The sequence below is a fragment of the Lepus europaeus genome, chromosome 1, assembly GCF_033115175.1.
Source record: "Lepus europaeus isolate LE1 chromosome 1, mLepTim1.pri, whole genome shotgun sequence".
NCBI classification, from domain to species: domain Eukaryota; kingdom Metazoa; phylum Chordata; class Mammalia; order Lagomorpha; family Leporidae; genus Lepus; species Lepus europaeus.
In genome coordinates this window covers 162,581,587-162,603,350 of record NC_084827.1, presented here as the reverse complement: position 1 = coordinate 162,603,350, position 21,764 = coordinate 162,581,587, and the positions used below count along the sequence as shown (strand labels likewise).

General features: G+C 57.5%; 1 protein-coding gene across 1 annotated transcript; it reads right to left on the bottom strand.

Moving 5' to 3' along the window:
- Positions 1-697: 697 nt before the first annotated feature.
- On the bottom strand, positions 698-17,845 carry RUFY4 (RUN and FYVE domain containing 4). Its single transcript, XM_062201865.1, has 11 exons — positions 17,800-17,845; positions 17,253-17,359; positions 15,789-15,914; positions 15,419-15,525; positions 14,970-15,113; positions 14,472-14,541; positions 12,955-13,473; positions 12,217-12,323; positions 6,067-6,213; positions 1,184-1,294; positions 698-964 (listed from the first exon to the last, which is right to left on the bottom strand). Exons 1-11 carry the CDS (start codon positions 17,843-17,845, stop codon positions 862-864), a joined length of 1,587 nt encoding a protein of 528 aa, XP_062057849.1. The 3' UTR covers positions 698-861.
- Between the last annotated feature and the right edge of the window lie 3,919 nt (positions 17,846-21,764).

The following is a 21,764-nucleotide window of genomic DNA, read 5'->3' as shown; positions in this document are numbered from 1 at the left end:
CACCGCCCAAATGTCCAGCAACAGGTGAGTATATAAACCCATCGTGGAATACTACTTGGCACGGAAAAGGAACTACTGATGGATGAATCTCAGAATCACCATGCTGCTGGAAGACAGCAGAGTGGAGGCTGGATGACTTCACGGAGAGGAGACGCTGGAGAAGGCGCCGCCGCTCCTGGTGACACAAAGCAGATCACTGGTCGCCTGGGTACGGCGGGAGGAACCCCAGGTGGGGTGGTTACCAGGGGGCACAGGGTAGCTCTGGGGCCAAGGGATGTGTTTGTTACTCTGAATGTGGCGATGGCAACATGGCTCATTGCAAAGTTAAAGCTCAGCCAACCGAAAGATTGAAGTGAGGTTTATTGTATGTCAGCCAAACTGCAATAAAGCCGTTGAAAACACAATGCAACACAATGCAACACAAGACAACACAGCACAGACCCTGCAGCGGATTCCAGACAGGAAGCTACCGAAGAGCCCAGGGTTGTGCAGACTTGGGGCTTTCCTGAGCGCTGATGAATGGGCCCCATGGTGGGGGGAAGGAGGGTGAGTTGCTGGGTGATGTCAGGGCTGCCCCGGGTCCTACTCGCACTCATGGGTTTGCTGAGCCCAAAGGGACCTTAGGGATGGAGCCCTGAGGACTGAGGGCCCTGCCCTGCCCAGGTGCCCGGCTCACCGTCTCCGAGCAGCCGGCCTGGCTTCCCCTGCTGCCCCATCGCGGTCTGTCCGTGGAAGGGCTGCCTGAGCATGACAGCTTCCAGAAGGTAGGGCTGGCCAGGTCAGAGGGCTGGGAAGAGCCGCGCAGGGAGCGGCCAGGTGGGGTGGGCAGTGGGGTTGAGGGCCAGCCCTGGCTGGCCTGGGTCAGAGGACTTGGGCTTCCGCTCCCTGGGCGCAGAGTGGGCAGCGGCGCTCTCTCCTCCTGTAATCCGCGGAGCAGGCATGGCAAACCAGGCCTCCACAGAGCCTGCGGGCAGAGGCGGGGGCACCCAGGCGTGTACTGGGGCTCTGTCCACATGAGAAGCCCACCCGCCCATCTCATTCATCCCATCCTCCAGGACCCCATTCCTAGCTGGCCCCTTCCCACAGCTCTCGCTCCTGGCGCTGCTGAGTGCTGGATGCCAGGTCGGGTGAGAGTACTCCCGGCTCCACATGTCCCTCCCTCCCTCCCTCCCTTCCCAGGTACCTGCATGGGTACCGCCGAGACAGGCGGCCAAAGATCTTGCTGCAGCCCACACAGCATCCTGGGGCCACCGCTGACAGGTGCTGGAGCTTCTGCCATAGGTGGTCCTTTTCCCTGATGGGTGGAGGTGGTGGGAGATTCACGCACCACAGAGACAGAAGGTAGCAGGATGCAAAGACCCCAGAGGGAGGGACAGAAAGAGACACAGGGAGACAAAGGGAGGAGAGACAGAGGGTGACAGTCACACAGTGATCCTCACACAGAGATGAAAAGAGAAACAAGGACAGTGAGACAGAAGGCAGAGATACAGAGACAGAGAGAGAAGAGAGAGGAAGTTGGAGAATGGGAGAGGGAGGCAGAGAGACACATAGACAGGTAGATAGAAAAATGTAGAGTGAGAGGGCACAGAGAAAAAGATGCAGCAGGGAGAGAGAGAGAGAGAGAAGAGAGAGAGGGAGAGGGAGAGAGGGAGAGAGAGAGAGAGAAGAGAGAGAGAGAGAGAGAGGGAGAGGGAGAGAGAAGAGGGAGAGGGAGAGGGAGAGGGAGAGAGAGAGAGAGGAGGGAGAGGGAGAGGGGGAGAGAGAGGGAGAGGTAGAGAGGGAGAGGGAGAGGGAGAGAGGCAGTGAGGGCCAGCATTGTGGCACAGTGGATTAAGGCACCCCCTGTGGCACCAGCATCCCACAGGAGCACCCATTCAAGTCCCAGCAGCTCCACTTTGGATCCAGCTTCTTCCCTGCTGAGGTGCTTAGGGAAGTAGCAGAAAATGGCCTGGGTGCCCGGGACCACGTGGGAGACCCAGATGAGTTCCTGGCTCCTGGCTTCTGCCTGGCCTGGCCCCAGCCGTTGCAGCCATTTGGAGAGTGAACCAATGGATGGAAGATCTCTCTTTCACTCTCTCTGTCACTCTGCCTTTCAAATAAATTAATAAATCTTAAAAAAAAAAAGAGGCAGTGAGAGACACACACACAAGATGGGTCATTCTCTCGTCTTTGGGGAAGCTGGGTGGCACCACACACCACGCCCCTGCCCAGCAGAACTGTGCACTGGGTCCAGGACACTGCTCGATCCCACCTGCTCTGAGGAGGGCTCCCCGGTCACAGAAGCCCCTGGGCAGTTCTCGTGCAGGACCCCCTTCTCGCACATGATGCCTTAGCGTCTTGATCAGCTGTTTGTGCCGATTTAGGATCACGCCCTTGCAAATCTGTTCTCATTGTTTTCTAAAGGAGTGTAGGAGTATGTGTTTGAAATTTTCATTGAAGTCATGCATGTACCTGATTTAAAAATCAAATAGTACAGGAAGGTTCTGTCAAGAGGCAAGATCCTCCCAACGTCTTCCTATTTTCAGGGGCAAAGTGTTTCTTGCATCTTTTTGCAAGGCCTCCTTGCTATTGCTTCCATATTTAAGTAATAAGCTCTTGATTATTCAACAGGAAGTTAGTTGAGGATGTGCTTATTCAACAGAGAATATTTCCAGAGAGCACATTCCTTTGCTATCAGAGGACACGGCTTATTCATTGTCATTCTCACGATGCCTCCTTTGTCCTTACGGTATAGTTATAGTGTAGTTAATTGTTTTAGGTCCTTTGTTGATCATCATTATATTTTTACAGAATATACTCACACATTTATTTCTAGTTCTATTAATTATGCGCAGGATCTTACAACTCCCATTTTATATCAGGATGCTGGACCCCTTCCCTTCAGCTGTGGTCATATATTCCCGCAGCATCCCTCATAGCAGCCCTAGCTACACCTGCACGTGACCAGTGCCTACTGTAATGTTTAGTGCACATATAGAACATCTCTGCCTTCACAGAACATTCCACTGGGTTCTCTTCTATACATAATGTGCTAAGCTGGTAACATTCAGTTCAGTTTCTATAATTACAATTGTCTTCCATGCTTTGTCTTTAGCCACCCATGAACAGTATTTACGTATGTGTGTACATGTATATACACACAACCACTGCTTCCCGAAGAGCTAACATGTGCTCTGTAACATTTCTTAGAAGGCTCATGTTTTTCTAGATGTTTCTAATTGCCTTTCTTTGTGCCCTGCATTGACTTTCACACATTATCACCACCCCTGCCCCCCCATTCATCACATCAGGTGTTCTCTTAGACCCTCTCCCTGGAGCCCTTCCCCCAGAGCCCCTCCGACTTCCCCTGCCGTCTAGACTGCGGGATGCCTCTACTTACTGCCCTCTTCTCATCCCGGGGATTCCCTTTCTTCTTTCCTTGGTTAGAATGATGTTTTCCTGAATTCCACATCTTCTCCTTTTTTGGCTTACTTCCTTGTTTCTCTGGAGCACATCCTCAACTAACTTCCTGACAAAGTCTGTGTGGGAGGTGCCTGTTTGGAAACCTGTATTTCCTCCACCACCTTCCCCATTTAATTCTTAGTCTGGAAGGACAGAGATTCCTAGGGCAAAAGCCAGCTTCTAGGCCGGCGCCGTGGCTCAACAGGCTAATCCTCCGCCTTGCGGCACCGGCACACCGGGTTCTAGTCCCGGTCGGGGCACCGATCCTGTCCCGGTTGCCCCTCTTCCAGGCCAGCTCTCTGCTGTGGCCAGGGAGTGCAGTGGAGGATGGCCCAAGTGTTTGGGCTCTGCACCCCATGGGAGACCAGGAGAAGCACCTGGCTCCTGCCATCGGAACAGCGCGGTGCGCCGGCCGCAGCGCGCTACCGCGGCGGCCATTAGAGGGTGAACCAACGGCAAAGGAAGACCTTTCTCTCTGTCTCTCTCTCTCACTGTCCACTCTGCCTGTCAAAAATAAAAAAAAAAAAAAAAAAAAAAAAAAGCCAGCTTCTCTCAGCACTTGAAAAGCCTAACGCCACAGACTCCTAACATGCACTGGGTTCTCCCTCTTTAGTGGGTGGCCTGTCTTGTATATGAGATACGTTAGGGTAATCTCCTTATCTTTGTTTTACTCACATTTCACAATGGTGGAGCTAAGCGTGGGTTTTATTTGTTGTGTTTTGCTTTTCATTTATTGCGCTGCACAGTCAGTGAAACCTTTAAATCTGAACATCTGTGTCCTGCAGAGCTGGGAATTCTCTCATCCTTGTGTGTTGTATTTTATTTGATAATCTCCATTTTATTTTCTGCTCTCTGGGGAGAACGTTTGTCCATTGGAGAGATTACTGGAACTCCCAGACACAACCTTTCTGTCTCTGTTCTTTCAAGTCTCCCATTCTCTGTGCTTTTTAGCTCTACGTTCTGAGAATTTGTCTCATCTTTCCCTCCCAGTCCTTTTTAGTGATCTCTAAAATAATTCAACAATTGTATTTTTCACTTCCAAGTTTTAGATCATTGCTTTTCTCAGCATCTTGTGTCCTGGGATGGATCTTTTAAAATTTGTTTGCCTTTGTCTCTCTCCTTTACTTCTAAACTCTCTCCAAAGGTCAGGGGATCTTAGGTTGCCATTTCAGGCTTAAGAGAGAAGCAGTAAAAGCTGGCTGGAATTCCAACTATCCGTCTGGGATGGCTGACCTGTGGCTTCTGTTTAAGGGGACTGAGCAGGGAGCTGCTGGCCATACCAGATCCCCAAACGCCAGGACAAATTGGTCTTCTCTCTGGGACATCTAAATGTCTCTGCAGAAGGACCTTCGATTGCTTGCTTGGGAGACTGGCCGCTGCCTGCGGCTGCTGTACAGGTGCGGAGGCCGGCGGGAGGCAGGGGGTGTCCACTTTCTCCCTCCTCTGCCTCCTGCCACTGTGCCCTGGGCTCTCTGCTTCCCCAAGCTCTAACCTGAGCTTCATGCAGTGTCTACCGCATCTGTTTTTCAGCTTCCAGAAGTTACCTGACAGCTCTCACCTGTGGTTGGCTCCTCTCCTTTTCTCTAGGTTGTAAGTTTTATTCTTTTATAATCATTTTAATGAGGTCTCAGGAAGAATAGATGAGGTGTGGTCAGAAGTCAACCTTAGCAGCTTCTTCCTTCTCCCTCCCTCCTTCTCTCTCTTTCTTTCCCTCTCCCCTCCCCCTCCCCTTCTCCTCTCCTCTCCCCTCCCCCTCCCCTTCTACTCTGCTTTCCCCTCCCCTCCCCTTCCTTTTCCCCTCCCCTCTCCCTCCCCTCCCCTCTCTCTCCTTCCCTTATCCTCTTCCCTCCCCTCTTCCTTCCTTCCTCTCCCTCCCCCCCATCTCTTCTCTCTCCCTTTAACAGCCACACGCGTGTTTTGTGTTATTTTATCGTTAGCTACGTGGATTCGTGAGTGAATCGTGCTCCTCCCTTCTCGAGAGCTCGGGGCTCCTGGGTGGGGGCAGAGGGGGGGGGGGCTGCAGCCCTCGAGCTCTCCTTTTTCTCACTTTTTTAGCATGTGGGTTTTGTGTAAGAGATTTAGTTCTAGGTGATCGCTCAGCAAACTTCCGATTGTCACATATTCTGGGGACCCCAGTCCCCTGGGCCACAGGAAGGGAGGCCATCTCCCCGGCAGACTACAGGCAGCAGCTCCGGGAGCACAGGGGTGGGCAGCTGACCCAGGCGGGGCCCGCAGGCCCGGGGCTCTGAGGAAGTCCTGTGGGCAGGCAGCTGTAGCCCACGCAATGACCTCTCGGCTAACCCTGGTGTCTTTTTTCTCCTTTCCCAATTCTTTCTCCACCCATGGCTTCCTTTCTGTTCACTTAACCGTAGGAGGTACGTGAGCAGTGGCAGTGAGTTGGGGTGGGGCTGCGCATTACCGTCACAGAGCCCCAGGTAATGTATGCGCTGTGTGTCCTTGGTGACCAGGTCAGCGCCTCTGGCCCTCAGTTTCCTCATTGCAAAGTGGGACTCCAGCAGGAGGTAATAGCTGTTCAGTAGTTGCTAGCGGAGTAGAATTTTCATGCTGTGGCCTGGGCATCCCTTCCCCTCCCTGCTGGCCCCTGGCCCCCGTGCCTGTCCTTACTGAATCAGCTCCAACACCCGCTTCTTCATGGCCCGGACCAGGTCCCGCTGCCCGCCGAGCTCCTCTTCATACAGCGCAGCCCTCCGCCCGGCCTCCTGCGCCTGCTGCTCCAGCTCCGCCTGCAGCCGGCGTCTCTCTTCCTGACTCCTGGGCGCAGAGCGAGACGGTTCTCAGGGAGGAGCCCGGCACTTGGCACGGATGCAGGCTGGGCCTCTGCCTGACCAGGAGCCCCTGCAGATGGACACACACACTCACGTCACACACTCACACTCACACACTGACACATACACACTCACACATACACTCACACACACATCACACACACACACACTCACACATTCACACATACTCACAGATACTCACATCACACACTCACACACTCACACACACTCGCACACTCTCACAATGCTCTCACACCCGCACCTCACATTCACACACACACATCCCACATTCTCACACACACGTACACACTCACATAACTCGCACATGCTCTCACACTCACCCCTTACATTCATACACACATACCCCACATTCTCTCTCACACACACACAACACACACACAACTCAATGCTTTCACACTCACACCTCACATTCACACACACACTCACACAACACACAGTGCTCTCACACCTCACATTCACATACACACACTCACAACTCATACATGCTGTCACACTCACACACATCCCACATTCTCACACACACTCACACACTCACACACATTCACACATACACACTCTCTGCACACACACCCCACATTCACATAACACAACATAACACACACACATAAACCACACACAGATATACAATGAGTAGCACAGTACACACACAACACACAACACACCCAATGCACGTATCACACACCGAACTGTGCATGTGTGTCATCCGACACCTGTGGAAACATTCAGAGAATGTCTCGTTAGAGGAGGCAAGCCGAGATCTCCAGTTTTCCACTTTTCTTTCATTTAAAATGTGTTTAATCCAGCGAGAGCGAGAAATGCGACACACCGTTCACGGGCTCACTCTCCAAATACCTACAACTGCCTGAGCGAAGCCCGAAGCTGGGAGCTGGGAACTCAGTGCAGGTCCCCCAGGTGGGCAGCAGGAACCCGGGACGGGAGCTGTCACAAGTACCTTTCAGGGTCTGCCTTGGCAGGAAGCTGGTGCAGGGAGCAGAGCCAGGAACAGAACCCGGCGCTCCGGCATGGGACACGGCCATCCTCTCCCCCTCCCTGCCCCTCCTTTCCTTCCTCCTTTCCTCCCTCCATCCCTCCTCCCCTCCCTTCTTTCTTTCATATTTCCATTTTGAAATGCACTTTTCCAGAAAGGACTGCTCACCATCACTGCAGCTCCCTAGAGAGGAGGTGGACGCCTGGGAACCGAGGCGACAGGGGCTCTGCCCAGCTGGAAGCAACTGCACGTGGAGGAGGAGCAGTGCAGGATTTGGGCTGATTTCTTGCTTTAAAATATTTTAAAAATTGTGCTTCATTGTCTTTTCAATTAAAAAAAAAAGTAATATTACAAATACGGCTTTCCTCAGTTTGTTTCAGTTCTGGGCTTGGAACCGCCTCGGCTCCATTGTTGCCTATTCTTTTTGTCTTTTGTGGTTTTTCTAGAAGATTCCAAGAAAAGTCCTAGACTGGAACTCAAAAGGCCACAGCCCCAGGTCCCAGCCTGTCATTCAGAGGCTCGGTCAGGAGGGCGCCATGATGGTGGGCAGTGCTGGGGAGGGCCCAGGCTCTCAGCGGGTGCGCGTGCCTGTGTGTGTGTGACACAGACTTGAGCATGTTGGTGGGGAGAGGCTGGGGGGGGGGGGGACTAGACGGTGTGTGGAGAGCCTCATTTCTCAAACAATGCCATTTAGTGTGTGGCAGGAAGACAGCTGGGTGGGCCACGAAATGCAACCAACCACAGCCAGCCACTGACATTCCACGACGGCCAGGCCCTGCGGCCTTAAGAAAGCGTTGGGGTGGTCGGGTGGGGATCTGGGTCGTGTTTTGACTCTTAATGAACCCTTTCGATTAGGGTCTTCCACTTTCTTAGTTTGAAGCCCCACGAGCCAGCCTACTTGCCCAGTGATCCTGAGTCTTTATGTGACCTCTGCAGGGTGTGTGTGTCTGTGTGTGTGTGTGTGTGTGTCTTTGGGCCAGAAGGGAGCACTTATTAAGCACCTACTATGTGCCAGTGGCCGTTTCAGATGCCAGGAAGAGAGCAGCGGCCACAGCCCCCATGTCGCTGGTGGTGTGCTGGGGCACTGGTCAGAGCCAGCGCCAGACCGTTAGGCTCATGGAACTCAGGGTCCTGCTGGGTCAGCGAGGAGCGGAGACAGTTGGGAGAGGGGCTCGGGGGAGGTGCTCAGGCGAAGCAGACCGCAAAGGGACGAGTGCATGCTAGGGGCTGCTGGGTAGAAAGAGCCTGGCTTGTCTGAGGAACTGAAAGATGGCTAGAGACTGTGGGAGGGGCAGAGCAGGAGAGGAGGTGGGGTGGGGTGGGGGTGGGGGTGGGCCGGGCCTGATCTGTCCCCCAGTGGTCCCAGGAGGGGTGTCATGGAAAGCCACTGAAGTGTTTTAATCAGGGAGGGGCAACAGATACTGCTGGTGTAGGAGGGAATGTAGATGGAATGAACATTTATTTAGCACCTACTGTGTGCCAGGCATTGAACCTAGTTCTCTAGCCTTGTTTCACTTAAATTCCACAATATAATGAGGCAGGTCGTATGAGCCTCATTGTGTGATAGACAAATAGAGGCTCAGAGAGGGAGGGACCCTGGCCCTGGGTCACATTGCTTGTTACGTGGCGGGATGAGGAATCTGGACACAGGCCTGTCCAGCTGTAAGCTCTGTTTGACATCCCACACTTTCTTCCACGCAGGACCGTGGTCCCCCGTGACCCCTGGCACAGGTTCCTGGTGGGAGGGGTGAATCCTGGCAGCTCCTGGCGGGCCCAGAGGAGCTCAGTGCTGCTGTGCAGGGGGTGGGGGAGACGCAACGTTTGCCCAGTTCCCAAGCTTAGGCCCGGCCTCATCGCCTTTGCCTGAGCTCTTAGCAGAGGCAGCAGAAGTGCACCTGCTTGGGGAGCGGCCCGCACAGAGCTCCTGAGCTGGAAAGAAGGCCCTTAGGGGCCCCTTGTCTGCTTAGGCAAATCAGGAACCCGCAGTCTAGAGGAGAGGCCACTGCCCCCACCCCCGGGAGGGGGTTGGCACAGTCAGAAAGCTGTGGAGTGGGTATCAGGATCTCAATGCCAAGGCCACTTTCACAGTCCCTGCAGGCCTGGCCTGGGGCCTGCTGTGGTTCACCTCTGGGTCTGGCTTGGGCTCGGTGCATGGTGGCTTCCCCCCACCCCCACCCCCACCCCCACTACGTTCTCCACGCTATGGCCAGAGTGAGCCCCTAAGAACCAAGGTCCGACCAGGAGACTCCAGGTCCAAATTCTGCTCCAGACCCTTGCTCTGGCTGCTCCCTCTGCCTAGAATACCCTTCTGCCCTCTATCCAAGTGGCTGGCTGCTCCCTTCCTCCGGGTCTCCACCTCAGAGAGGCCCTCCCTGACTTATTGCAAACCTGGCTGGTACAGTAGTTTAAGCCCCACCTGTGATGCCTGCATCCCATATGGGCCCCTGTTCAAGTCCCGGCTGCTCCACTTCTGTTCCAGCTCCCTGCTAATGTACCCGGGGGAGCAGTGGAAGATGGCCCAAGTGCTTGGGCCCCTGCACCCATGTGGAAGACCCAGAAGAAGCTCCTGGCTCCTGGCTTTGGATCAGCCCAGCTCCAGCCATCTCTCTTCCTCTGCCTCTCTGTAACTTTGCCTTTCAAATAAATGAGTCCATTTTAGAAAAAAAACACATCACACCCAACAGGAGCCATTCCCTATCCCAGCTTTCTCCTCTCCCCTTCCAGTTTGCTGCGGGCTGGCCATCCGCGTGTTTCACATGCTTGTCAAATCTGCCGACCGCCTGCCTCCCTAGAACGGAAGCTGCACAGGGCAGGCGTTCTGTCTGCAAAACTATTTCCCGTCCACCCAGCAGGCCTGGCTCCGAGTAACTGAATGACAGACACCAGGGCCCCCAGTCACAGGGAGCAGCCTGGCCAGGAAGTCTCCACGGAGCCTCCCTGCTTCTCCCCCCAGCCTGCCTGGATCCCACAGAAGGCTCTTGGGTGGACAGGGCCCCGCGCTCCCTGAGGGCTACATCACTGGAATCTTTGATGACCCAAGTGGCAGGCGCAGCTGAGTGTTCAGTGGGAAGAGCCCCGCAGAGCGTTCCGGGTTGGCTGCAGGGCCCCTGGGCCTCTCTCGTGCAGCTAAGCCATCAGCAGAGTCCCCGGTGATTCAGCCTGACTCACAGCCCCCACCCTGGGCTTCACTGGGGGCCGCACGGAGGACCTCCAGGCTCCACGGCAGGGGCCAGTCATGTGGGAGAGGATCAGAGGCAGGTGGGCCGACTGGGGCACAGACTCTGAGTCAGACCAAGGAGGATCTGTGCACAGCGGGGCCCCTGAGAAAAGCAAATTAGGAGGCAGAGCCTGAGGCATCGAGAAACTAAAGGGGAAAGACAGACAGACAGACAGACAGACAGCAAGCCTGGGGCCCAGGTGATAACGAGAACATGAAGGTGCCGGGTGGTGATTCACTGAGCGAGAGACACAGAGACAGTGGAATCTAGTCAGCCCTCACGTCTCCGCGTTCTGCACGCACGGATTCAACCAACTGCAATCGAAAATGTTCGGAAAAAAATAGTAGCTTGCATACTACACAAGTGCTGATTTCCCCCCTAAGCAATATAGAGGAGCAGCTACGTACATGGCATTTACTTTGTTTTAGATATTATATACGTAACCCCAAGGTGATTTAAAGCATGCCGGGGCGGGCGCTCGGCTTGGCGGGTGTGACGCCGGTTTGGACACCTGCATTCCCTGCTGGAGTCCCAGCTCTGCTCCTGCTTCCAGCTTCCTGCCACTGCACACCCTGGGAGCCAGCGGGTGATGACTCAGGTACCAGGTCCCTGCTGCCCACGTGGGAGACCTGGCCCAAGCTCAGCCACTGGGGGAGTGAATCAGCAGATGTGAGATCTCTGCCCGCCTGCCTATTTGTCTCCCTGCTTCTCAAAATAACTAATAATTAAAAAATGATGTGCATGGGAGGGTGTGCCCAGGGGATAGCAAATACTATGGTGATTTCTTTTTTTTTTTTAATTTTTTTTTTTTTAATTTTTGACAGGCAGAGTGGACAGTGAGAGAGAGAGATAGAGAGAAAGGTCTTCCTTTGCCGTTGGTTCACCCTCCAATGGCCGCTGTGGCCAGCGCACTGCGCTGATCCGAAGCCAGGAGCCAGGTACTTATCCTGGTCTCCCATGAGGTGCAGGGCCCAAGCACTTGGGCCATCCTCCACTGCACTCCCGGGCCACAGCAGAGAGCTGGCCCGGGACAGAATCCGGCACCCTGACCGGGACTAGAACCCGGTATGCCGGTGCCGCTAGGTGGAGGATTAGCCTGTTGAGCCACGGCGCCGGCCATATGGTGATTTCTATAAGAAATGTGAACATCTGCACGGGGCCTGGAACGAGAGAAGCCTGTGCAGGCACTCCTGGTGCTGGCTGAGGGGTAGGAGCTAAGCCATTGGCTCTGCAGCCCCCTGCAGGGTGCAACTCTGCTGCCAGCTGACACTGGTGACCTGCCTCGGGTTCCTCATTTGTAAAATGCGGTTCTCATAGAGCCCATCTCATACGGTGGTTACAAGGAAGCACCCACAGCAGTATCCGGGACACAGTGGCCGCTCAGGAAGCCAGGGCCACGGTCGCGACTGTCGGGAGGGTGGGGGACAGACTGTGCCACAGGAAGCAAGGGGACGGAGACAGAGTAAACGAGGGAGAGAGAACGAGATGGTGCGGGGCCTGGCGGGTAGGGGAGTAACGGGTGGAAAGGACAGAGGAGCAGGGCGGAGAGAAGAAACAGGGGGTAGAAAGGGGAGGTGGGGTGCAGGGGGGAGGGAAGGTGAGAGGGAGGCTGGCGCGGGACCCCTCCTGCGGCTGCTGGGAGCCCCTTGTGATCAAGATCAATGCCCCTCAGGGCTCAGCATCCACAGCTGTGCCCAGCTCGGGGCCTCCAAAGGCCTTGCCGGCGGCCCGGGGAGCATCAGGCAGGCGTTGCCAAGGTTACCTGCAGAGCTGCTCCCGAAGTGCCCGCAGCTCCCCCTCCCGCTCCTTTAGCAGCTGCTCCTGGCACCGGGCCTGCTCCTGGGCTTGTTGGAGTCCGTGTCTGAGGCTCTGGGGGGCGGGAGGAAGACCAGGGGAAACTGAGGGGGGAGCCAGAGACCCCAGGTCCGGGGCTGACTGGCCAGACCTCCCTTGCGGGGAGGGCAGGACTGGTGCAGCGCTGGGAGCTGGGATGCCTGGTTCTGTCCCAGGCCTGGCCTCGGATAAGCCTGAGGCCACCCCTTCTTCCTTCACTGAAGGATGGGGAGTCCGAAGCTCACAGAGCTTGGAGACGCTGCTGGGGAGGGCTTGGTAAGCTCTTGGGCTGCCTTTGGGAGAAGCATCCACAACCAGAACGACTCAGAGGGGTTTGTAACAGTAGGACTTAGACACTGGGAAGATACCTGCAGGGACCATGAATATGGACCTGAGAACAAGTGATTACCCTGAACAACTGTCGGGAAAGGATCTCAAACTCAAGCGCCTACAGGGGCTCAGCAGGGGGTACTGACAGAGTGTGAGGCAATAGGGAGAGGTGGGGACTGCGGTGAACTGAAGAATGCCGGGCTTTGAAAAGGCACCCCCAAATAGTAAGCATGTGCAGGACGACAGAAATTGACCTGTGGGTCCCCAGGCCACCGCTGCAGACTCCCCACTTGTGGGCCACGTGACAGAGGGGAAGGCAGACAGGTACGGAGCTCACCTTGCCCACAGCTTGCAGGGACACCTCTGCTCGCTCCTCCCTCCGGGCCACACTGGTCACTCCTGTTTGCTCTGGCTGCTTCTCCGTGGTGGGGTCTTCCTCTGTTCCCAGGGTCTCCCCGACAACACCAGGCCCTCCCCACTTCTGTCTGCTCTCTGATGTTGCTTCCCGAGTCTCCTGGGTGGCTCTCTGACCCTCCACACCAGGCAGAACCCCTCTATCCTCAGCCTGCCCCCGGCTGCTGGCTGCTGACGTCTCCAGGGAGACCCCTGTCCTTGGGGCTCCCTCCCCCTGCTCCGGCAGAAGTTCCTCTCCCTCTGGCTCCCACGTGCTGTGGGGGCAGCCGAGGCTGCTGGCATCTTCTCTCTTTTCCAAAAAGGGGGAAAGATGCCCATGTTGTTGGGGTCTCAAGGGTCCAGCCAATGGGGCATCCCTGGTGGCATCTCTCAGACAGCTGGTGTGACTGGAGTGTGGCTCCTCCCGTGGGACTCCTTTGGGGTCTCCAGGCGTGTCTGGGATCTGCAGAGAAGCCCCCACGCCTGTCACCCCTCTCAGCACCCACACTCCTGCCTCCTGTGCCCTCCCACTGAGAGCTTTGGCTTCTCATTAGCCCAGGAGCCTGAGTTTCAGCACCCTGGGGATGTAAGCTCCCAGTTGTGACCTTTCCACACCCTCTCCCCCTTGCTTGCAGCCCACCGCCATCTGCCTCCTCCACCTGCGTCTTCCACATTGGCCTGATTCTCCCCGTTCATTCTCAGCCCTGAACTTGACTTCATGTTTCCGTTTTCTCACCTGCAAAGTGGGGATGACACAGCTCGGTTTATAGGGCTGTGGTGAGGGTGCAGACGGATCAACCATCCCCTGCTCCCTGCTCTTGGGTCTTTCTGTTCGTTTCTCTATCATTGCTCTTTGCATGTGTTGCAGGGAGCAGTCTCCCCACACAGACCTTGAACTCCTGCAGGCCAGAGCCTCAGTCTCAGTAGTATCTGTGCCTGGAAGCTGGCGGGGTACAGCGTGGAGCTCGTGGGGGTGGTGATAACTACAGGCAGCCAGGCAAGAGTACGTGGCTGGGGCCTCGCTCTGTGCTGCTCATGAGTTGGCTCAGTTCACACCCATGACCACTCTATGAGGCAGGCCAAGGAACCTGCCCAAAGGCCTGCTTAGAGAGGGGTGGAGCTGGATTTGATCCAGAAAATCTGGTTCTTTAGTCACTCCCCAAACAGAGCCAGACAGACGGCAACCATCCAGCAAGGGGGGGGGGGGCTCAGCAGGGACTGCTTGCAGTCCCCCTCCCCGGTCCCTCCCCCTCCCCGGGGCCCCAGTGCCCCCACAGAAGCTCCCCTACCCCCAACCCCCAGGAACGTGAGCTCTCGGCTCCCCAGTGGCTCCCAGGCCCCTGGTGCACACGGGGGCGTTCCTCTGTCTGTCCTATTGGGCCAGTGCTCCCTGTACACTCAGCCTGGGTCCCAAGCAGTCAGGGGAAGGAGCCACTCAGAGAGAAGACAGAGCAGAGGCACCTCTTTGTGGGAATTCTTGGCCTTCCTGGGTCTTCTTCCCTGGGTCCGATGGGAATTGGAGCAGCGTGATCTGAAAGTGGCAGAGGCAGGAGGACCCTGGGCCCCTCGCCAGTGGTGGGCTAGGTCCGCAGATGGGGTGCACCCCGTCTTTCTAACTGCCCACTCAGCCCACCACCCTCTGGCCCCTCATGCATCCTGTTCTCCATCCTTCCACCTGTCAATCCCTCATCCATGCGTTCCACCCGGCTCCCCACCCTCCATTCATCCTTGCAACTCTCGCTCCAATCGTCCAGCAAATCCCCAGTGACTGTTTGCTGCAGCATCGCGGATGGCAGCAGGTCACATGGTGGAAGCAGAGGACCCGAGCTCCAGAAGCAGAAGGGAGAGAGAGAGACGCAGGTGGGGCTGGAGGCTGGGCGCTTGGGGCTTGCCTGGGCTGCAGGACAGCAGCGGGAGCAGGCAGTGGAAAGAGGCTTCTCCCCATGCTGCACTACTCACTCTGAGAACATGGGCCAGGCCCCATCCAGGTCCGGCCGCTGCAGGTCCAAGTCGAAGGTCACCCCGTTGAGAGCATAGAGAGAGTCCAGGATGTCTTCCTGGAGTTCAGGGCACAGCAGAGGGCTCCGAGGGCCATACCATTCCCTGTGTTAGTGAGGACCGGCACCCTTGACCTTCGACCCGCTGCTACTGCCATCTCCCATCCCCCTCCCCCAGAGTCAGCCTCACTGCACACCATGATGGACTTGCTCCCCGGCAGGGCTGGGGCCCGTATGGAGCAGGAGGCAGCACCGTGATGCTTCCAGGGCTCCCCCTGCCCTGTCTATCCTGATTTCTCTTCCAGATTCCTTCCCATCATCCTCAGCGTTAAGCCACCCGGTCTGGGGTGGAAGAGGACTCTTTCATGAAGGAGGGCACAGGGGCACAGGAAGATGTCCCTGCCCCCCGACCTGGTGAGTTCTGGGCTCAGGAGGCAGAGCTGCAGGGACTCGGCCAGCTGTCCGTGGGCCAGGCAGAAGCGGATGAAGGCACGGCCTTTCCCCAGCGAGCTCTTCAACTGCAGGTGCACGGGGCAAAGGAGGGAGAGGGAGAGGATGAGGGGGCTCTGCCTTTGCGGAGGGAGAAGACGGGAGCAGGGCTTGCAGGCGACGGGAGGAAGGCGAGGCTGTAGGGGCACTGAGAACAGGGCCACAGGAGCTGAGGCCAGCTGGGGCCTCGGGCAGGCCTGTATCCCCCCACCCAGCCATGCCCAGCAGGAGCTGGGTGGTGGTGCCCTGTCATGCTCCTGAAGCCGGCCTTCCTGCCCCTGCCCCTGGATACCTTGTCCTGAGAGCCGACGAAGCAAACAGCCTCCGTGTCACCTCGCTGTCGCCGCAGGGCAGGGCAGAGGAAGTCCCAGTAGTCCTTGCGGGGCCCCAGGAAGCTCTTCTGCTCTTTCTGGTCAAACTGGGACCAAGAAGAGGGGAAAGGGAGTGTGAGGGAGCTTCCCTCTAGAAGCCACCTTGCGTTCCAGCATGCGGAGCTCGCCTGAGCTAGGGGAAGGGGCGAGTGCACACAGGCCCAGCTTCCCGCCCTGCCCTCACTGGGTAACCAGGAGCAAGCTCTCGGCCTGGCTGAGCCTCAGGGTTTTCACCCATTCATCCACGCAGAAACACTTGTTGAGCACTTACTAGGTGTCAAGGCCTGTTCTAAGTTTGGAGAGGGGGAGGTTACAGCAGTGACAAAACTGACCCCCAGGAGTCCAAGGGACAAACTGACCTTATCCCCACCTTGATAGCAGAGACAGAAGGAGCAGACCAAGTGAGTAACACACCAGTGTGTTAGGTAGTGTTGACTGCAGTGGAGAAAACAAAATGGGGAAAAAGCAGAACACGCGGGTGCATATGTGTGTGTACACAGTGTGTTGAAAATGTAGAGTAAGGGCCGGCACTATGGCTCAATGGGTTAAGCTACCACCTGTGGTGCTGGCATCCCATATGGGCATCAGTTCAATTCCTGGCTGCTCTGCTTCCAATCCAGCTCCCTGCTAATGCATGTGGGAAAGCAGCAGAAGACGACTCAAGTGTTTGAGCCCCTGCTAGCCAGGAGACCTGGCTCCTGGCTTCAGCTTGCTCCAGCCCTGACCCTCCTGGACATCTGGAGAGTGAACTAGCAGAGGGAAGGTCTCTCTCTGTCTCTCCTTTTCTCTCTGTAACTCTACTTTTCAAATAAATATTTTTTTAAAAAAAGAAAAATTTAGATTATGGTAGCCAGAGAAAGCCTCTAGACCTGAAGAGTGAGAAAGTGGGTCATGCAAATTTGGGGGGGGGCAACAGGTGCAAAGGCCCTGCGGCAGGCACATGCCTGGTGTATTTGAGGAAGACCCAGGAGGCCAGGGGAGCTGCAGTGCAATAGATGAGGGGCAGTGTGGCAAGGGGTGAAGTTAGAGAAGTAGGAGGGTGTCCATGTGTTGGGGGAAGGTCACCAAGCACCTCCAAGTCTTAGAATGAGGCTTAAATAAGGTGGGTCACAGAAACAGCAAAGACTGTCATATAGTAAGTGTTCAATAAAAGCTACCGCTAGTTATGATTCGGGCTCCACTCTGCAGCATGAAGGCCACCCCACTTCCAGCTGCAAGGACAGCCTGCGGGAGTGAGCTTAGGTGTCAGGAAGGCCTTGTTGCCACGGAGGGAGGTGAGGCGTGCAGTCATGGAGGGAACCAGTGGCCCTTCCCTCTGCACCCGGGACCGCTCTCCTGTTATCTGGGCCTGGGGACGGGGCTGGGGAGGGAGCAGAGGGCCCCACCTGTAGCAGCAGCTCCAGGCAGCCGCAGAGTCTGTGCAGCTCAGCACTGGCATCGGTCACGGGCCCCTGGCCGTCCCCGTAGGCCTGGAGGATGGCAGAGACGGCAGCTGTGGGGAGGAAGACACATGTCAGCCATCAGGCAGCGAGGCCTGTGAGGGAGAAGCTCCCAGAAAACCTCTCAGCACACACTCACCTTAAAAAAAAGATGTATTTACTTATTTGAAAAGCAGATTGAAAGGCAGCGAGAGAGAGAGAGAGAGAGAGAGAGAGAGAGAGGATCTTTCATCCACTGGTTCACTCCCCAAATGGCCACAATAGTCAGAGCTGGGCCAAGCTGAAGCCAGGAACCAGGAGCTTCTTCCAAGTCTCCCATACGGGTGCAGGAGCCCAAGCACTTGGGCTATCTTCCACTACTTTCCCAGGCCACTAGCAGGAGCTGGATCAGAAGTGGAGGGGCCGGGACTCGAACCGGCACTCATAGGGGATGCTGGCACTGCAGGCGGAGGCTTAGCCTACCACACCACAGCGCCAACCTCTACACACTCACCTTTCAGGTCCCTGGTCACCTTGAGGACGCTCCCGTCTTCTGCCATGGGTACCTGGAAACATTAGGATTCCCGCGTCTGCCCAGGAAGGACCCTCTGGGCTCTGTCTCCTTATACAAGGAGGCATCAGGGCCCAGAGGAGGAACGCGACTTATCTAGGGTCACACAGTGAGCTTGCTGGTGGGGTGAAAACCCCAGCTCTTTCTTGGGGCCACCGTGTAAAGAGGATAGTGTGGCCTTCACGGGTGGAGCTGTTGCTGGGAGCCTGGTTTCCTTGGCTCATCCGATGCCCACAGTAACCCTATGAGATTATTAACCTCATTCTACACAGGAGAAACGGGCAAGGCAAGGGTGGCCTTGTAGCTGACGTCACAAGGCTGTAAGGGGCGGAGTCAGAATTGGCAGTCAGGTGTGCGTACCTACAGGGCTGCGATGTCGGCTCTGGGTTGGGGGGTGGGGCTCAGGAGGGTGCTGGACCACCAAGTGCCCTCAGCCTTGGCGCAGCAGGCACCATCTGGAGACACACACTCATTCTTCCCTGGTTCCCAGCTGAGTGGAAAATGTGTGCTCTTTGAACGAGGGAAGCAGAAGTAAAGTGAGGCTCCGTGGCCTGGACGGGGCCCTGGGCTGGGCGCGGAGTGGGGCAGGGGCCTGGCATTAAGCCTGCCCTCCTCCCAGGGGAACCTCAGCTTCGTCCCCTCCTGGGCCTCAGTGGCTGGTGGGCTTCTCCCAAGATCCTGGAGACAGGGAATGAGGTAGGGAGTGGGAAGCCCAGAGTCTGACCCCTAGGCGGCAGCTGCTGGAATTTGGGGTGAGGGGAAGGCGGAGGACATGGGGTGGTGTTGGAGTGCAGGGAGCAGGGGGTGGGAGTCAAGACACCTGGGTCTGTGTCCTGGCCTGGGCACCCGCTCACTGTGTGTCCTTGGCAAGTCTCACTTTTCTTGGGCCTCAGTCTATCTGTAGACCAAGGGGTTGGACCCAGAGTCTGCAGCCCCCTCTAACTCAGAATCCTCAGCTGCAGGGACCCTCTCCTGCCCCCACTCCCTCTCTTCCCTCTCCGGTGCCCCCTCTGCATCTGCTCCTGGCGTCTGCGCCCTTCCCCAGCCATCCCTGAGACCAGCGCTGTCCTTCCACTCACCTGGCAAGCGTGGCAAGCGTGTGAGGCCGGAGCTGGAGCCGTCCTAGTGACTGGCATGTCCCCGCATTTGCTGCCCAGGAGGTGACTCAACTCTGCCCAGAGAGGGCGGGGCAGAGGCTCCTGGGAGGGGACCCAGGCACCAGGGCAGATCTGCGTGAGCGTGTGTGTGTGTGTGTGTGTGTGTGTGTGTGAGAGAGAGAGAGAGGGGGGGGGGGAGGGAGAGAGAGAGAGAGATGTTCCCCAAAGGCAGATCGCCAGGGTCTGTGTAGGCGGCACCGGCACCGGCTCCTCCTCCAAGGTGGCAGCCATGCCTGCAGCTCTGACAGGTTCCTTCCCTTTTTTTTTGACAGGCAGAGTGGATAGTGATCCCTTTTTCATCACTTGCTCTTGAGTTTCTTCCCGCTCACCACCAGGTGGCACAAAGAGGCTGGGGAGCTGCCCCCCTGATGCCTGGGCTGTTCTCCACTGTCACTAGGTGCCAGCGAGTGCAGCTGGGACAGGGAGGACGAGGGTCCCGCCGTGTGCCACCCCCCACCCCCCCATCCACTGCAGCTTGCAGAGGGGTCCCCGGGAACGTAGGTCACCAGTTTCCTTCCTGCGGGCCCGGGGCCCACTCGTGCAGGATCCGCAGTGAACCCCCTAGTGAGCTGCTGCAAGGGGCCAGGGAACAAGGGCGGGTGAGCCGTGGTGCCCCCACTCTGGCTCTGCTCTGTCCTCTTGAGGCTGGGGTGTTTCCCAGCCGGCTCCCCGTTTTCCTAGGATGGGCTACTCCTGGAGCTAGGGCTGAGGACAGAGAGGCGCTGAGCAGGCACCTGCAAGACCCGCACACACGACCTGCGCGTCGACGCCCAAGCCTGGCCCTCCCTGCCTCTGTCCCTGCCTGTCGCCCCTCGCAGAGGCTCCGGCCCAGCTCTGCCGCCCGTGTCCCCGTCTGCCCGTCTCCGACTCTCTCGTTCTCCCCTTATCTGTTCCCCGCCGCTCCCGTCGCACCGTCAGTCTCCTTCTCGCCCCGCTAACCCTGCCCGCGCGCAGCCCGGACCCCGGGGCCCTGCCGCCGCCCCTCCCCGCGGCCCCGGTCTCCCTCCGTCACTGGCTGAGTCCCCGCGCCGGTGTCACCGCCCCTCGCCAGGCCCCCGCACTCCCCAGCTTCCTGGGAGCGCCCGGACTCTGGCAGGGGCCAGGCCGGGGGCGTCGCCGCTCCGCTCCGGGCGTCGCGGGTGCGCTGGGCCGAGTTGTCGCCAAGGCTGGGGGCGGGCCGGCTCCCGGGGCACCCACGTCCCCGCCCCCGGCCCGCCGGACGCCTGGCCCGATGGGCTGCACCGTGAGCTTGGTGTGCTGCGAGGCGCTGGAGCCCGGGCCCCCCGGTGGCCCCCAGTCCTCTGGGAGCCCCGCGGCCCCTGTGCGGGCAGAGCGCGGGGGACCCGGGGCGTCTGTCCGCGCCGAGAGGAGCCGGCCGCAGCTTCAGGTAGAGCGCAGCGGGAGCGGGTGGGGGGAGGACGCCCAGAGTAGAGGAGCCAGGAGCTGGCAGAGCCCTGCTCACCTGAGACAGGTAAGGAGCTGAGCCAGGAAAGTGCGGGTCAGGCTTGGGAAGCAAGCAGCGAGCCCGGGTTGGAGCAGGACCAGGCGAGGGCGCAGCGTTGGTCCTGTGCCCTTGGGAGGAGGGTGGTGTGGGACCTGACCCCTAGACAGGCACTGGCCAGGGGCCGCTGAGGAACCAGCTAGAGTGGGCAGGGCTGGAGTGCGGGGGCCAGGTCTGGAAACCTGTTTCCGGTGAGCTGGTTGGTGGGTGGGGGCGCTGGGGCTGTCCTCCTTGACCTGGTCCTATGGCCAGGAGGGAAGGGGCCTTGGGAACCACGGAGGACCCTCACCCCTGCATTCTGTCTCCTGGGATGCTTGAGTGTGAGCTGGGAGGCAGGTTTTTGTTCTGGAGGAGGGGCCCCGGGGGGCCTGGAATGGGTCTGGACATGGGAATTCCTGGGGGAGAGGAAGGAGCGAGAAGTACCTGGGGGCCACAGGACTGGATAACTGTACTGGGGGCTCCCTGCCCACCTCCCTGTTGGGGGCTGGGAAGGTCGCAGCCTCCACAGGCTTGTTGTCCATGCTGTGGCTGGATCATGCTGGAGGCTTACCTTCGTCCACCTGAGGCTCACAGAGGAGGGCTGGCTCCACCTGCACCGTGTGGCTGCTTCCCAACTCCCTCCTTGGCCCGCTGGGCCACAAGGGTCTGGGTACCAGCACACTTCACACAGCTCGCAGGGAAGTAGAAGTAAAAAGAGTTTATTTGCAGCATTTTCTGAAATCCACACAGAGTGTGTGTGTGTATGTGGGGGGGCGGGCTCTTCAGAAAGTTCATGGGAAAGGCATATCATGAAAAAAGCTACATAGATGTCAATCTTTGTCACCAAAACAAACTTATCTTTTAATTGCACTTTCCCATGAAGTCTGTGTGTGTGTGTGTTTGTGTGCCCAGGCCCGAATGACCTCTCTGCCCTGCGTGACTGGCTGTCTCCCCAGGGCACAGACTGTGGCATGTTTGAGGTTCTATTCCGCAGTGCCAGGTGGGGGAGGGGCACTTGTAACCTGCACGCCCGTCCTTGGCCAGCTCTGGCACCAGCCAGCACCCAGAGGGACAGGGTGAGGGGGGTAGTTGTAGCTTGAGCCCTCTTGGTGGCTGGTGTCCTAGGTGCGATTCTGATGGGGCCGTGGGTATATGGTTTGGGCATCCCAGACTACTGCCACTTAGTCTAGATAATGGGGGTGACCTGGTGGCCCCTCAGAGTCATTGGGATGCCTCCCACTCCTCAGAGCCCCATGAACTGCCCTCTGTCC